Source organism: Gigantopelta aegis, chromosome 10, assembly GCF_016097555.1.
Source record: "Gigantopelta aegis isolate Gae_Host chromosome 10, Gae_host_genome, whole genome shotgun sequence".
Classification (NCBI taxonomy): Eukaryota; Metazoa; Mollusca; class Gastropoda; order Neomphalida; family Peltospiridae; genus Gigantopelta; species Gigantopelta aegis.
This window is the reverse complement of record NC_054708.1, coordinates 14,068,504-14,086,509: the sequence shown is the minus strand read 5'-3', so window position 1 is coordinate 14,086,509 and position 18,006 is coordinate 14,068,504. Positions and strand designations below refer to the sequence as shown.

At 38.9% G+C, this 18,006-nt stretch overlaps 2 protein-coding genes across 2 annotated transcripts in view; one reads left to right on the top strand and one right to left on the bottom strand.

Annotated features, from left to right (window-relative positions):
- Positions 1–303: 303 nt before the first annotated feature.
- Positions 304–14,892, bottom strand: LOC121382853. Its single transcript, XM_041512481.1, has 9 exons — positions 14,795–14,892; positions 10,694–10,803; positions 9,924–10,079; positions 8,150–8,196; positions 7,318–7,444; positions 6,043–6,198; positions 5,460–5,506; positions 3,478–3,524; positions 304–389 (listed from the first exon to the last, which is right to left on the bottom strand). The coding sequence occupies exons 1-8, from the start codon at positions 14,866–14,868 to the stop codon at positions 3,489–3,491; spliced, it is 753 nt and encodes a 250-aa protein (XP_041368415.1). The 5' UTR covers positions 14,869–14,892; the 3' UTR covers positions 304–389; positions 3,478–3,488.
- Positions 13,944–18,006, top strand: part of LOC121382851 (WD repeat-containing protein 46-like) — a 64,890-nt gene continuing 60,827 nt past the window's right edge. The window contains exon 1 of the mRNA XM_041512478.1: positions 13,944–14,067. Within this exon, the coding sequence (XP_041368412.1) occupies positions 13,981–14,067 (87 nt within the window). The 5' untranslated portion in view covers positions 13,944–13,980. The remainder of the gene's footprint in view (positions 14,068–18,006) is intronic.

Here is an 18,006-nt window from a genome sequence, read left to right as displayed (position 1 = left end):
GTGAGAGAAGGGAGAGAGCGAATGAGGGAGATGGAGAAAGAGGGAGAGAAACAGACACACAGAGGTATAGGCAGACAGACAGACAAATAAAAAACCCAGCTTTAACACAGAACAAACGCGAAAAAAAGATGAGGTTAGGGAGAGAGAGAGAGAGAGAGAGAGAGAGAGAGAGAGAGAGAGAGAGAGAGAGAGAGAGAGAGAGAGAGAGAGGAATGACAGAGAAAGAGAACGTGAAAGAGAGATATGGGTGTGTTTTAAGTAATATAATTCCAAACGTTCAAAATAAATAAGAAAAAATAATCATCATATTTCATTTTTCTATTCTAAATATAAACTCTCAGATTGGACACATTCGATTAGAAGTAACTGACATCGTCCTCTGTTGATTCCTGAAAATATAGTTAAACGTAATAAAGTAGCATAATATGATACAATAAGTTAACGTGTGACATACAAGTGTCATACAAAATTAAATTTAATAAATATGTTTATTTTGTTTATAAGGCAAACTAAATATATAACCTCTCTCTCTCTCTCTCTCTCTCTCTCTCTCTCTCTCTCTCTCTCTCTCTCTCTCTCTCTCTCTCTCTCTCTCTCTCTCTCACTGTAATTTTATTCATAACCTTGTAATTTTTACACACCAATTGGAGAGAATGATCACTATGTAAGATATGCGATATCGCACGGTAGTATTCAACATAATATATAATGATATCTAATTCGCTGTTTCATGCTGAAGACATAGATGTCAGAGCTAAACAGTCCATTGAAATTAACACTACCGAAATCGGTTGCTACCTCTCAGTTAACTGTGTATGTGCAGGCGTTCTAAATATACTCTTCAAAAAAAGAAACGCAAAAGGGTACAAATGGGTTATAACTCCGATTTTATGTTTCCTACCGGTTCATGCTTTGTGAATATAAGGTCATTGCATGTCCCAAACACATTCCCACGGTTACATTCGATAAAACGCAGCTACTGTACAATAAAGTTCCAAAATGTGAATATTCGCAAAAACGCAGCCACGTGCAAACCATGTCACCACTGCACGTGCGTTGTCTGCACGTGCAACATGAACACCAACAGTATAAAAGTGCAGGGTGTTCGCTTGCCTGGCCTCTGTATCTGGCCGACAGTTGACAATCCAGGACATGCCACGTCTCAGTGAACCGCAGAGAAACAATGCCATCGGCCGACTAGACGCAGGCGAATCCAGAACGGCCGTTGCCAGGGCATTCCATGTGTCCCCAAGCACCATCTCCAGACTGTGGGACCGTTACCAGCAACATGGATCAACACGTGACCTCCCTAGATCCGGTCGACCACGGGTCACTACCCCCGGGCAGGACCGCTACATCCGGGTACGCCACCTTCGGGAACGATTGACTACTGCCACCTCCACAGCCGCAGCAATACCAGGTTTGCGCAGGATATCCGACCAGACCGTACGGAACCGCCTACGTGAGGTAGGAATTCGTGCCAGACGTCCAGTTCGAGGTGTCATCTTAACACCACAACACCGTCGACTCCGACTGCAGTGGTGCCAGATTCATCGACAATGGCCTCAACTGCGATGGAGACAGGTGTGGTTCAGTGACGAGTCCCGATTTCTGCTCCGACGTCATGATGGAAGATGTCGCGTGTATAGGCGTCGTGGTGAACGTTATGCGGCAAACTGCGTGCAGGAAGTGGACAGATTTGGCGGGGGTAGTGTCATGGTGTGGGCAGCCATCTCACACACTGGCAGAACTGACCTGGTCCACGTGCAGGGCAACCTGAATGCACAGGGCTACATTGACCAGATCCTCCGGCCACACATCGTTCCAGTTATGGCCAACGCCAACGCAGTGTTCCAACATGACAACGCCAGGCCTCACAGAGCACGTCTCACAACGGCTTTCCTACAGAACAACAACATTAATGTCCTTCCTTGGCCATCGATATCACCGGATTTGAACCCAATTGAGAATCTATGGGACGAGTTGGACCGACGCCTCCGACAGCGACAACCACAGCCCCAGACCCTGCCCGAGCTGGCAGCAGCCTTGCAGGCCGAGTGGGCCACCATCCCCCGGGACGTCATCCGTACTCTGGTTGCTTCAATGGGCAGGCGGTGCCAGGCAGTTGTCAACACACGCGGAGGCCACACCCGGTATTGACTGCAGATGACCTTGACCTTGGTGGTGTGTCCTATCACTTACTCACAATGGACTAGAGTGAATTGTGAACAATCCTGCAACATTTGGTAATTATCGGACTCACCATTCAATAATTAAATCAATTCTCCAAATGTTACGACAATGTGGTTTTGCGTTTCTTCTTTTGAAGAGTATACATTATAATTGCAAACAGCATTAAGAATGTGTTTTTGAGGACCGTAATAAACATAACACATTCCTGGGGTGTCGATAAACATTAATTAATTCATTTTAAACATAACACTACACCTGTAGTGCCTGTTATATAACCTTTATCTTACAACTTTTTAAAAACGTATCTAAAACGCGAAATCGCTAGATGAATACATTTCGAAACAATTTGTTGTAAAATAAATGATATCTAACGCGCACTCATATAAATTGCCCCTGCGCGTGCTGTAACCTCACCGTGGTGCAGGGGTGTAACATTTTCTTTGAGAATGGCCAATACAGCACAAAATTGAAGTTTTTAGTAAAATTCAGTATCCGTAACATTCTGTGATATTTGTGTTTTTGCACAGTTCTTTACACTGTTCTTTACACTGTTTTTGTTTAAACCTTGAATTTTTATATTGATGTTGATCATCACTTTATTTATTTGCATTACCATAGTTTGACACCCAATAGCCGATGTATTTTTCGTGCTGGGGTGTCGTTAAACATTCATTCCTTCATTCATTCATTCGTTCGTTCGTTCGTTCGTTCGTTCGTTCATTCATTCATTCATTCATTCATTCATTCATTCATTCATATAAATTGTTTTCTGTAATCTATAAAGTTTGTATTGTTTAACCACACCACTAGAGCACATTGATTTATTAATCATCGGTTATTGGATTTCAAACATTTGATAATTTTTAACATATAGTCTCAGAGAGGAAACCCGCTACATTTTCTATTAGTAGCAAGGAATCTTTTATATTTACAATCCTAGACAGGATAGCACATACCAAATACTTTGACATCAGCTGGAACGAGAAATACCTTAACATATAGACCAGTGTTTATCTGACCCTATTCTGCGTCACTGTCAGATTTTAAAAGTACTACTAGAGACCAGAGCAATGGCGGATCCAGAATATCCATGGGGGGGGGGGGGGGGCAACGACATGAGGCGAAATGCTATGGGAACTTTGGGGGAGGTTTGGAGGGGGATCGTAAAAAAATTAAAATTAATATATAATAAAATATATAACTGCTGCAAACTTAGGGACCCCCCTACATCCGCCTCTGCAGAGAACACTCATTTGTTTTTAATACATTGGACATTTTACTCACCTTGATATCGTTTACTTGCCAACAGGTGTCACAAATAATGCTCTAAGCTGTATAGAAAACAAATACAATTTAATATACATTTTATATGCAGTTATCACGATTGCCATGCCCCTTAATGAAGATTTACAGCCGTCTAACAAACCAACTACAGGATAGTCGTAAATTGTAAGGATTGTTTCAAAATACTTTTTAAATAAGGCTCTGATTACTAAACTGTTCGATGTTCTCTTTGGTCTCGGAAATCTACGAGTATCATAGCTAATAGTTGATATCCAGACCGATAATTTTTCATAATACACGAGTTATCTCCCATATGTTCGTGAAGGTAATAAATGACGAATACACCGGCATCGGTGCTGTCGTGTTTTAGCCATCGGACATAAGGCCACCTGGCTGGTAGATACAGGGTTCGCAGCTCGGTATCGGCTCCCACCCAGAGCGAGTTTTAACGACTCTTTGTGTAGGTGTAAGACCACTACACCCTCTTCTCTCTCACTAACTACTAACAACTAACCCACAAAAGCAGCTAATTCGTGTCGGACGGTGGTGTCGTGGTTAAGCCATAATGCTGGTAGGTACAAGGTTCGCAGCCCGGTACCGGATCCCACCCAGAGCGAGTTTTAACAACTCAATCATGGGTAGATTAAGATCATTACACCCTCTTCTCTCTCACTAACTACTAACAACTAACCCAAGTGTCCTGGACAGACTGCCCAGATAGCTAAGGTGTGTGTCCAGGATAACGTGCTTGAACCTTAATTGGATATAAGCACGGAAATAAGTTGACATGAAATGAAATAACGAACAAACAAAAAATTAAGGTCAAGTGTTCCTTCCAACGCCTGTATGAATGGATGCGTCGGAAGATGACAGTAACTTGGGGGTGGCGGGGGGAGCTATTATATATTAATTTGAGATTAACTCATGGCGCAAAATAAATAAAACTAATCACTTTTTCTTTCAATGAACCGTTCCAGAATGGGTCAAAATAACTTCAAGAAATTTGCGTGATCCTTTTACTTTTTGACTTGATCCCACGGGACATTCAAAATTCTATAACACCGCCAATACCACCTCTCGTTACCGACCCCAGTCGGGCTGCTGGTGCTGTCTTGCATTTGCCAGCGCGGACGTTCCCCATCTTCCACCCACACCAACCCTTTTTCCGTCCTGGACGTAGGAGCAGGCTTATATTAGATGGACACCTGCGCCCATTACAGGCGTGCGCTACAACAGCTTGTTGTGAATGTGCACGTTAAAGGGACATACCCTAGTTTCAGCCTGTGAAAACTAACACTAAGTTTAGTTAATCTACAAACCTGTAACACATTTGGATAAAGTTACAATAGAGTGAAACATGAGTCTGTGTCTTTGAAATGGTGAAATACCCTCTTAAAAATAGACTAAAACTCGACTCCATAACTGTTACCTCTCAGACGCACGTGCGTTTTTAAAAATATGAGAAATGCATTTTGTGATATTAAAAACACCAAGAAGACCAAAACAATTCGAATGTACGAAAATGGATAATCTAACTAATAAAATCTAAGTAAAGTATGATTACAGTTATCAAAAACGGTTCTAATAGACAACAATATGCCTTAGTGTTTAAAAACTAGGGTATGTCCCTTTAAACCCTATGACATGACTGGTGGGGACAATGTATTATTTTCAAATTAGGAGCGAACTGTCGATAAACAGAAAATGATATTCTAAATAATAGGCCTACATTGTTTTCTAGATGTAACTATAGTTGTTAAACATTATTAATGGTTTGGAAATATGTTACAACGGTGAAAAACTCAGGATAGTTCCTTTAATACTTTTCAGCTATGGTTTCCTTGACTTTCAAAAATATAATAATACAAATAAAATCTATCCCTATCACTTCTTTTTTTCAAAATCACTGAGCAACCTTTTTTTATCTTTTTAAAAAAAACCCGCTAATTTTCTTGATCAATTTGTTTTACAGTAAAACTTACATTATTTCCATAAGCCGTGTATTCCTGATAGTTTAGTTTTCCATCACCTGTCACAAAAGTGAAGATACAGTAACTATTCAAAACGTATTACATGTGTATGTCAAACCCAGCAGTCGTCGTTATTTAATATAGGAATCAATAAACTTTGGCATTCAGTTCAAGACGAAGTAATCATCTAAGTTTGGAAATTGGCCACCCATTTAACATTGCACAGCCTAACAATCAGCTCTGATTCCAAACAAAAGAAAAGAAAAGAAATCTGGAATTTTGTTTTCTGTGGAATTAATTAAATAATTTTTTATTATAATTTTTTTTAATATTTCAGGTAGCCATTTTTAAAAATGGTTGCCAGATATTCACGATGGCGGATAAAAAGTAAAAATTAAAACATCAATTTTTGTACTATTTAGCATTCGAATTACACTGAAAAAATAATTTTAATTATGTTTTTAAAAATCTATATAAAATTTTCACAAAATTACACAGCATCATGCACTATCAGCTCGCATTCCAACAACATAAAATAAAATAAAGAAAAGTGAAAATTTGTTTTCTATGGAATTAATCTGGGTACACTAAGTACCGTTTTTGTCGTAGTGGGTGATGAGAGCCAGGAGATCAATCTGCTTGTCAATGACGTTGTTGTGGTCCGAGTCACCGAAGTGGAAGATTTTGCTAGCTGTTGCTCTGTCCAGATGTGACGACTTAATAAACTCTTGGAGGTCTATTTGGCCATCGTCTGAAACCATACAGTAAAAGTCTGCTTTCCATACAGTCTGTAACTGACGCCGATCGGTTTTTATTGTATCCAGTCGCAGACGATCTGCGTCACATCTGTTAGACACACAGACTGTCTGCGACTGGTTACCATAAAACATAGCCTTAGTCTGCGTTGATCTGCGTCGGGTAACGACATCTTACATGTATGGAAACCAAAATTAACCTACAGGTGGTTGTGCAAAGTACAAACACAGTTCGCATGTTTTCGGTATCAACTGGTTTGTTCAAATGTACAGATGTAATTCATAAATCTCGATGCTATGTTTAAACACCTAAACAGGTTATCAAAGGTAACTGATACCATAGGTGTTACATATTATTACATATTATATTAATAAATAAATAAGGTCGTTCGCCAAACAGTTATACAATAAGATGAAGACAAATTTTTATCTTTTCTGCAAGCGTATTCAACTGATCTTTTACAAAGGCGGCAGTTAAGGAAATTCAAATCACGAAAAGCTGGGCGCTACGCGTTGTCGGTGTCACTAAAACTACATTTGAATGTGACCCGTGACGTGTTGAGGATGGTGAGCGCGCGAACCAATTAAACTGGTACCATTGGATTTTATCCTAACACTTTCATTTATCGTCAGACGCAAATACCAGTCTCGCCCTCAAAACATGCCTCTAGATTGCAAATAGTTGATCGAAAAATGACACTTTTTTTTTTGGAGGGGGGGGGGGGGGGGGGGGGGGGGGGGCGGAGTATAAGTTGGTGATCTATTATAAATACTTCGATATTAAAGAATAGTTTGTTTGTTTTTGTTTAACGACACCATTAATTAATAATCGACTATTGGATTAAAATATAGGACCCCAAGCAGTTACCCTTTTTTTCCATCGGTCACCATTGATTGGCACCATTCTAGCTGCGTCTATGCTAAGCGCGAATCCATGGGGGTCAAGACCCTCTCGAATCCCACCCTGCTCTCCCCCACGAACAAATGTTTTTTTTTTTTTTCAACCAATTTTAATGTGCATTCACCACTAATACACAACTTCCATTGAAGTAGTTACATGTAGATTCCCCTGCCAAACAAAAACCTGGATCCACGCCTGTATGACACACACTTACGGTTCAGGTCGTAGCTGTCATAGAACTTTTGGAAATCCGTCAGAGTTATGAAACCATCGCCGTTACCGTCGATACCAATAAACTCCAGAGACGTTGGACTGACGTGTTTAGCCATTTGCTGGTGAATCTAGATATTACAAATAATTTATTTAACAACAAATTTGACAAGAAACGTACATATTGCTTTTAGAAATAACTAAACTGGAATTAGTAATTAAATTACTTTTTTCACCTAACTAGGTCTTTTTCATGTGAAACAAATATATTTTGTATAAATCGGCTTCGGCGGTGTGGTGGTTAATCCATCGGTATTGGGTTCGCATCCTGGTACCAGCTCCTAACAAGAGCAATTGGTAGATGCAAGGTCACTTCTCTATCATTGTCCGTTAACTATTACCCACAAACCTAATGTCCTGCAAAGACAGCCGGGGAGTGTGCCCAGTAGTGTTGGGAATCGGTTGGAATTTCGACATCGATCATCGGTTACAATCGGTTTGCACCAACCGATTAAGTTTCGATTACACAATCGTTTAAATTACATAAACGTAAGCACATATTGTCGTGTTCAGCGGGATTGTCCCTGCAAACTGCTAATTTTACCTTTAATAACCAAACAAACCTGTTCTATATGTACACATGGAAATAAAACCCAACCCCAATATATTTACATCAATTCCATCAACAGGAGAAACAACTACAGTTAACAGTTTCTCACACAATCGATTATGAATGTTTATAATCGATAATCACATCGGTAGAGCCAAACCGAACAATTTTCGATTATAATTGGATATAAATCAAACGAAATCCAATTTCTTTCATAAATATTTACCTTGATAGCCTCAGCCACAAACTCGTGTTCACTCACTTGTCCATTGTCTACAAAGACAAATGAAATAATATTCATAACGTGGAATAAAATCTTTATTACATGTATAATATTATTCACAGTATTACACACACACACACACATACACACGCACACACACACACACACAAACACACACACACATACACATACACACACATACACATACACACACATACACACATACACACAAACACATACACACACATACACACACACACATACATACATACATACACACACACATACACACACTTACACATACACAGAGACACACACATACACACATACACACACACATACATACATACATACACACACATACACATACACATACACAGAGACACACACATACACACACATACATACACATACACACACACACATACACATACACACACACACACATACACAGAGACACACACATACATACACATACACATACACAGAGATACACACATACTCACACATACATATACATACACACACATACACACACATATACATACACACACATATACACACATACTCACACATACACACACACATACACATACATATATACACACACATACACACATATACACACACATACACATACACGCACACATACACATACATACATACACACACATACACACACACACACACATACATACACACATACACATACATACACACACACATACACATACACACATACACATACACACACACATACACACATACACAGAGACACACACATACACACACATACACACATACACACACACATACACACACACACACACATACACACACACACACAATGACACGAATCCATCATAAAATAGTGTGTGTATGCCTTACTTCAAGTTGTATAGATCTAGCAATAGCTATTCTTCTAGACGTAGAAAAGATATCACCGTTTTAGTTGGGTTTTTTACACTGGAGCCTTTTAACTCGAACCACAGGAAAGGGATGACTAAACTTGCGGGAATTAGAAATTAAAACACTTCTGAAAATTTCGACGATTAACACGAACCGCTCAGTTTTACTCCTGACCTAACAGGCAAATCTGGAGGGGGAAGGGGGTGTCAATCTCTAATGGGGGCACAAGCTATATTTTTATTTTTGTTTATAAAGAGTAGGACAAAAAAAATTAAATTTAGTTCTCGCGAATGGGGGGGGGGGGGGGGGTCTACAGTCTCATCCTAACACCCACCCCCCGGTTCCTATGGGCATGCCTAACACGGCCTATTACTAAACCATATACTTCTCTTAGTTTACTTGTGTGCCCAGAAAAGCGTATTTTAACCTTAGATTAAATTATAGAAACGTCGTGGTGGTCGTCAACTTACGGTTGACCGGCCTCGGTGGCGTCGTGGCAGGCCATCGGTCTATAAGCTGGTAGGTACTGGGTTCGGATCCCAGTCGAGGCATGGGATTTTTAATCCAGATACCGACTCCAAACTCTGAGTGAGTGCTCCGCAAGGCTCAATGGGTAGGTGTAAACCACTTGCACCGACCAGTGATCCATAACTGGTTCAACAAAGGCCATGGTTTGTGCTATCCTGCCTGTGGGAAGCGCAAATAAAAGATCCCTTGCTGCTAATCGGAAGAGTAGCCCATGTAGTGGCGACAGCGGGTTTCTTCTCAAAATCTGTGTGGTCCTTAACCATATGTCTGACGCCATATAACCGTAAATAAAATGTGTTGAGTGCGTCGTTAAATAAAACATTTCTTTCTTTCAACTTACGGTTGTGGTCGAACATGTGGAAGACGGCTCTGATGTCGATGTCTTTCGTCAGCTCGCCGTCATCGTTCATGTCGTAATACCTGAAGTAAAACTTCGCTATGTCGGGCGGCAAATGTATTAGCCTCGTGTAGGCGTCAAGGTTGACGGTGCCGTTGACTATAAAAATAAAGAATATGACACAAAATTACACTTACTCGTAGGACACTTACTGTCTCTGTCTCTATGTCTCTATCTCTCTCTCTCTCTCTCTCTCTCTCTCTCTGTCTGTGTCTCTCTCTCTCTCTCTCTCTCTCTCTCTCTCTCTCTCTCTCTCTCTCTCTCTCTCTCTCTCTCTCTCTCTCTCTCTCTCTCTTATCTGGGGAACGATGTAGCCCAGTTGTAAAGCGCTCGCTTGATGCGCGGTCGGTCTAAGATCGATGCCCGTCTGTGGACCAATTGGGATGGTGCATATAAAAGATCCCTTGCTACTAATGAAAAATGTAGCAGGTTTTAACTCAAAGACTATATATCAGAATTACCAAAACATGTTTGACAGCCAATAGTCAATAATTAATAAATCAATGTGCTCTAGTGGTGCCGGTAAACAAAACAAACGTTTAACTATCTCTCTCTCTCTCTCTCTCTCTCTCTCTCTCTCTCTCTCTCTCTCTCTCTCTCTCTCTCTCTCTCTCTCTCTCTCTCTCTCTCTCACATAATAATAACAATGTTTAAAAACTGAAATCAGATTTTAAAAGTTTTAAATATTTCATTCGTAGATTGCGTTAACTTACAGCCTTTGGTCAGTTTATCGTAGTAAGCCATGAAGTCAGACACTGAAAGATGTCCTACGTGATTCACGTCAAACAGCCGGAAAGTGTTGTGGAGTTCTTGGACGAGTATACTGAAATATTAAGTTATAAACAACACGTGGGCACGGGAAAGATGGAAATTACTTTAGATGTCTTCAAAAACACCAGGGCCCAAGTTCACAAAACATCGTAAGCCTTATCTTGCACGTATATGTAAATTTACGACTAAACCACATTTTTTATTACTATTATTAACGTACAACAAATATAGTTTGAAGTACACATATTTCATTTTCTTTTGTCCTTAAAATGCCTCATCTCCCATAATGATATAATTATCTGCGTGAAATAGATACCAAGCACATGTAAAGATATGACCGGTATGCAATTACGATGTTTTGTGAAATTGGATCCAGGGCCCCGTTCCACGAAGCGATCTTAGCGCTAAGATTACCGTAAGCGCATAGCTACCCTCTGCACTTAAGATGATCTTAGGACTAAGATCGCTTCGTGGAAAGGGGCCCAGGCCCATAGCAATTTGAGGTGTAAAACATTTAGGGCCGAATTTACAAAGCCTGTTGTAGACTTTAGACACACGTGTTTAGTAGTTACATATTTTACTATGCTTAAACACCTGCGTTTAAGAAAAACAGGCTTCGTAAATTCGGCTCTTACTTTTGGGGGTTCTACTATATACATGTAGGGCCTATATAAACCAAAACCTGTGTGTACCTCCAACCGTTGTGCCGTGTGCTCCCACTTCACATACATATAATTGTTCAGGGAGGTATCCCAGTGGTAAAGCGTTCGCCTGATGCACAGTGGGTCTGGGAACGACCCCCGTCGATGGCCCATTGGGATATCGTTCCAGCCAGTGCATCACAATTTCAAAGGCCGTGGTACATGTATCTGCTATCCTGTCTGTGGCATGGTGTATAGGCCTATAAAAGACTTCTTGCTACTAATAGAAAAATGTAGCGGGTTTCCTCTCTAAGACTATATGTAAAAATTACCAAATGTTTGACATCCAATAGCGGATGATTAATAAATCAATGTGCTCTAGTGGTGTCGTTAAACAAAACAAACTTTAGCATATGGTTCCACGGACCTGAGGACCACTGAAATATGAAAAGAAACAGTAACTTTGATAACAAAGATAAGAAAATGATAGCTGCTTTACGATATCTGTCCTTGGCACAGTGTTTTAATTTAGTGAGTAGGTGTGTATTATACTGTAAAATGTAACATCAAGATACTACCAAACTTGTAACTGTAGGAAAGAGTGGCAGTGAAACAAAAAGTAATCACAGTTTAAGCAATATAGGAGTCATTCTGGATTTTTGTTTGTGGGTTATTTTAGTTGGTTTTTGTTTTGGGTTGTGAGATGTTGGTTTTTTTTTTTTTTTTGGGGGGGGGGGGGGGGGTTGGGTTTTGTTTAGGGGGGTTGGGTGTGTGTGTGTGTGTGTGTGTGTGTGTGTGTGTGTGTGTTTTGTTTGGGGTTTGTTTGTGTGTCTGTTGTTTTTAGGGGGGTTGGGGTTTGATTTTATTTTCTTTTTAGCAACTTCAAACAAGAATCATAAGATCATTCATATGGATTTTGTTTTTATTTCATAAACAAAACAGTACATGACATAGCATTTGGTATACCAGTCGTGGAGCACAGACAGAATCCTTGAGTGATTGGTTCTTACCACCCAGCCGTGCTCTTTTATACCAATATACATCCTAAAGTTATACATATTACTTTAGACTAAAGTTATGTTTTAGTAATTTGGTAAATATTCTTAATTTTGTTTTCAAATTGTGACTTTCAAAGTGACATCAAACACTGGATTTAACTGCTGTATCGTCTGTCAGTGTAAGTAACAGGAGATTTTCAATACAAAATGAAATACGTAACTGTCACGCCATTGAATGTAACTTGGGGGTTAAGGTATACTGCAGTAATGCCAAATGCAAATTGTTATATACTTTTTTGATTTTGTGTCCCGATCTATCTGTGTGTGTATATATATATATATATATATATATAAACAGGTGCGGATCCATGGGGGTGTCACAGGGGTCCCGTGACCCCTCCTTTGGAAACAATTAAGGGTCACATGCCTATGACCCCTAAATATGTTTTATTACATTAGTCTAGACTCAACAAATTGAACAAGTACCTAAATTAGGAATCCCATTAACGTTTTCCTAAATCTACTCTTTTTTCTTGGTATAACAAATTATAGTCATTCTGTAGGTGAAACAAACTGTTTGACGGTTTTATAGTGAAGAAGAATACATTTTTAAAAGTGATGTATAACGAATGCAGACAAATGCTGTCGACAGTAAGAAAATTAATGTTGATAGTCTATTCTAAGCGATTAAATTATACATATACATCTCGAGATTACAGCTTTAAGATACATTCAGTAAAGCGACAGTCTCAAAGTCGCATAATAACCAAATTACCAATGTTTCATGTGACGTGTAAAGATTATATCTTGAATTACATGCCTCCCCCCACCTTAAAATAACAATTAAAAAATAATAATAAAACAAACAAACAAAAACATCGTTGTAGCCACGATTTTATATTGAGGGGCATCCACATTTTGGCAACCACATTGTCTATGAGTCATGCTATGTGGCGACAGGAAAATATATAACGTGGTAGGGGAAACAAAAAATAGTGTGAAACAGAGATGGGGAGGGGGTTGCCTGCATGGCCCCCTTCTAGCTAGGCCAGTGAACAAAAATACATTCAAACAATTTCATTTACATTGTTTTTTAAATTTGTATTACTGAAACACCCAATAATGATGACCGAGAGGTTAATATGTGGATCCTGCATTTTGAATTTGACAGAAACACAAAACAAAACAAAACCTGGTTGTTATTTTAAGGCATGAATACGTTTTATGTACTTTATATTATTTGCATAATCAATCCTAACCTTGATTGACAATGGATTATTACTGTAGGCTGAGCTGCGCTATCTTTAATTGCTGTAAGGCGCCGATCAAAAGGAAGGGTGCTGGGGTGTGCTTTTCAACATTTTCCGTTAAGTTACGAAACTGGCCGGAAACGTTGCCATAAAAACGTTAACGTGACGTCAACAATGCTTTGACATTTTAATATGATTGTTGATGTCAAACCGACACTACGTACATTCTTCTGACTATTGTTTTAACTTCAGAAATGTGCGAACAGAATCGCTGTTTGTCATTTAATAATCATATTTATATTAAATGTGTATAAATGTAAAAAATATATAATTGATATGCATGGATCTAATACTACCTAATGACGATGATACTGTGCTGTTCTGTTGCAATATTTTCTACAAGTGTCGAGTTGATATATCAACAGAGGTAAGTGTTTATTTGCTTGTTTAAATCAGGACCGTTGAAGTGCGTTGGAGTGCGTAGGCACTGGCGTAGCGAGGGTTTTATTTTGAGGGGCCACCCACATTGTTTGCGCGTGTAAGGGGGGGGGGGGGGTGACTGCGGAGGGTCACGGCCCCCATGCTTTACCCTGGCTACGCCAATGCATATTAATAAGACTGTACAAGAAATGTTTGCGAGGTTAATTCAGTTCAGTCCAATTCAGTTTGTTGCATTAATTTAACCGTAAACAAACTGTCCCCCTGTAAAATTTGATGAGCCGTGAAAAATCAGATTAACAGATAAACATAGTGCATTTATTGGTTTGAGCGGGAGATCATGTGTACAGCATTAGGCAGCTTGATATTTCTGTGGACGATTACCATATAGATAATACATGTATATGTTGCTAACATTGTTAGTGTACTGCTGAATACTGTTAGTAAGGTGCCCCTTTTAAGCATTAAACCTGCTCCCTAGAAAGGTCCTGCTTCCGCCCCTGCCTGTTATAACAATATAATTGCAATATTACTATCACCCATCCTTCCCTACACGCCAGCTTCGCAACCTGCTATTACCCCTGTTCGATTTGATACTGGATCCGCCACTGTTTATATTATATTATTCATGTGTGTGTGTGTGTGTGTGTGTGTGTGTGTGTGTGTGTGTGTGTGTGTGTGATTTTTTTTATTACAGTATTATTATTACAACTTACTGTTGCTGTTGTTGTTGTTGCGTTTCGCCAACCGTGATCGCAACCAACCCACTAATTAGAATCAAGATGTTCATGTTTTTGTGCGCTTATTTCTGAAATCAAACAGATTTTAAAAATATAATGTGCATAAGAGACGGTAGGTTACCCCCCCCAAAAAAAAAAAAAAAAAAAAAAAATTAATTGTTTTTTTTTTTAAATTAATAATAAATAAATAAACATAAAAACAAACTTAATAATAATAATAATAATTTGTAAGAAATACCATAAAAAGAATTGCAAGTAGAAAAACAGGACGGAAAATAGACAAATGAAAGTAATTATACATTTCAACAAATAGTACCCTACCCTAATTTTTTTATATTATTATTTAATAGAGGTCAGGGCCCAATTTCACAAAACACTGTAATCCTAGTTTTGCACGTAAACGTAAATCTACGACTAAACCACAATTCGTATTACTATTATAGTTCAACAAAATTAATATAGTTAGAAATACACATATTTCATTTACTTTTGTCCTTAAAATAGGCTTTCTGCATTTCCCTTTTCTTCGTGGAATAGATGCAAAGCACTTGTAAATCTATGCCCGGTATAACTGCCAGTCGCAGACGTAAACTTACGACCTTTTATGAAATTGCCCCCGGAATTAAATAGATTTTAAATATAAGCTCAACGCCACCATTCGGTGACATAAAAGTACGAGATCATCAACAAAACATATAATAATAATTTTCAAGGGACTATCCTGAGTGTTTGGCCATTTTAAAACTCGTTTATTTTGCCAGAGAACATACCACTCGACCGCTACGCGATCGAGAGGTATAATATTCTTGCGCAAAATAAACTCGTGCAATAAATAGGAAGCGAAAACAATGTATGTGAAGTTCTGTATATGTATCTAAATAACGTTTTTTGTCTAAAATAATTTTGAATGTACAAATTTATTACTTTTTCATACGGCTAAACGAAATTTATCCAAATGTATTTATCCGTGTGTTTAATATTTAAAATATGTTAATGTAAGTGTTGTTTTTGTTAGGGTTTTTTAAAAAGGAAAAAACAAAACAAGCAGGAAACTTGTGTTTATTTTGTTGGAAGGAACAATCAGAAGTCTTGCTAGGCTGAAAACTTGAGATTGTTCCTTTAAGAGGTTTTCAGTACAGACTTTGCTTTTCATACTTATAAACTGCAGCCACTAAGGGGCGGGACGTAGCCCAGTGGTAAAGCGCTCGCCTGGTGCGCGGTCAGTCTAGGATCGATCCCCGCCGGTGGGTACATTGGGTTATTTCTTGTTCCAGTGCAACAGGACTGGTATATCAAAGGCCGTGGTATGTGCTATCATGTCTGTGGGGTGGTGCATATAAAAGATCCCTTGCTAATAATGTAAAACTGTAGCGGGTTTCCTCACTAGAAAGAAAGAAATGTTTTATTTAACGACACACTCAACACATTTTATTTACGGTTATATGGCGTCAGACATATGGTTAAGGACCACACAGATTTTGAGAGGAAACCCGCTGTCGCCACTTCATGGGCTACTCTTTCCGATTAGCAGCAAGGGATATTTTATTTGCGCTTCCCACAGGCAGGATAGCACAAACCATGGCCTTTGTTGAACCAGTTATGGATCACTGGTCGGTGCAAGTGGTTTACACCTACCCATTGAGCCTTGCGGAGCACTCACTCAGGGTTTGGAGTCGGTATCTGAATTAAAAATTCCATGCCTCGACTGGGATCCGAACCCAGTACCTACCAGCCTGTTGACCGATGGCCTAACCACGACGCCACCGAGGCCGGTACTGGTTTTCTCACTAAGACTAATTGTTAAAATTACCAAATGTTTGACATTATGATAAATAAATAAATAAATGTGTTGAAGATATGATACGTTAAGTTAAGTGTGGGTACAGTGCAGTCAATTATTAACACCATTTTGGGCATTAATAAATTATCTGCCCGATAGATTCGTATCACGTACTAGTCTCCACTATTTTTTTTTTTTTTTTGGTCAATAAGTTTGTTTTAGCAAAAACAAAAACAAAAAACAAAAAAAACCCAGAAAAAGAGATTTGGAAATAACAAATATGTTCTATTTTTATATGCGATTTGTAAAAACATTGATCTATGTATAGCAATACTCACCAGTAGTGAAGAAGTTCGTCTGCTCCGTGGAGTTTGAAATTATACATGTATTTCTGTGTGCATGCGTGCGTGCGTTCTTGCGAGCACTCGCGTGCGTGTGTGTTGGAATGTATGTATGTGTGAATTATACAGAAACCAACGACGAAAGCATGCTTTGGAAACGCCCAAACTTATCCTCATCAGGGAAATTTTAAAGAGGTTTTTTTTTTTGGAAGAACATTTGATGACTGATAACCTTCAGAAAGCAATACTCTAATGATATGAAAATGATGCGATGTTTTTTAAGTAAACGGCATAAAAAGCTGCAGACGCGTCAAGTTAATGCATGACAGCGCGCCAGATCACACGGCTCAAGAGACTGGAATGGTTCTGCAGTAAGTAAACGTGGCTTCAAATTGCGTCCTCGCTCCTCTTATACACCCGGGGCCTATTTCACAAAACACCGTAACTTTACGTCTGCGACTAGCAGTTAAACCGGTCATACGTTTACATGACATTGTGTTTGGCACCTATTTCACGCGGAAAATTACATCTTTATCGAAGATGGAGCATTTTAAGAACACAAGAAAATGAAATGTATGTACTTCAAACTGTATTAATTGTACTGTTAGTAGTAATAACACTTGTAGTTTAATCGTAGATTTACTTTTACCTGCACAACGTGGCTTACTGGACCCTGGCTAAGGTTAGTCGTTGAAACTAAAGTCAAAATGTCTTCAGAATTCCAGAAATCTAAACCCATAACGTGTCATACATAAGAAACAAATTGTACTCAAGTCTTTCAAAGAAGACATCATATATAGCTTCTGTTGAAGCTAGTTTGAAAGGTCCGAAGACAAAATATTCTATCACAATGGAAAAGACAAAATGCAGCAGCATTGAATCAAATGCATTAAATGATGATGGAACTTTTTACATGGCTCAAGTAAATGCCAAGTAAAGGTACTATACGTAGATAGGACTATCTTAATGCCCATCATAACCCAAGTGTATTAAGACCTTGACGGGTGGATATTTTGAACATACCTGTAAGAGTATGAAGACAGATGCAAGATAATTTTGGATAACAG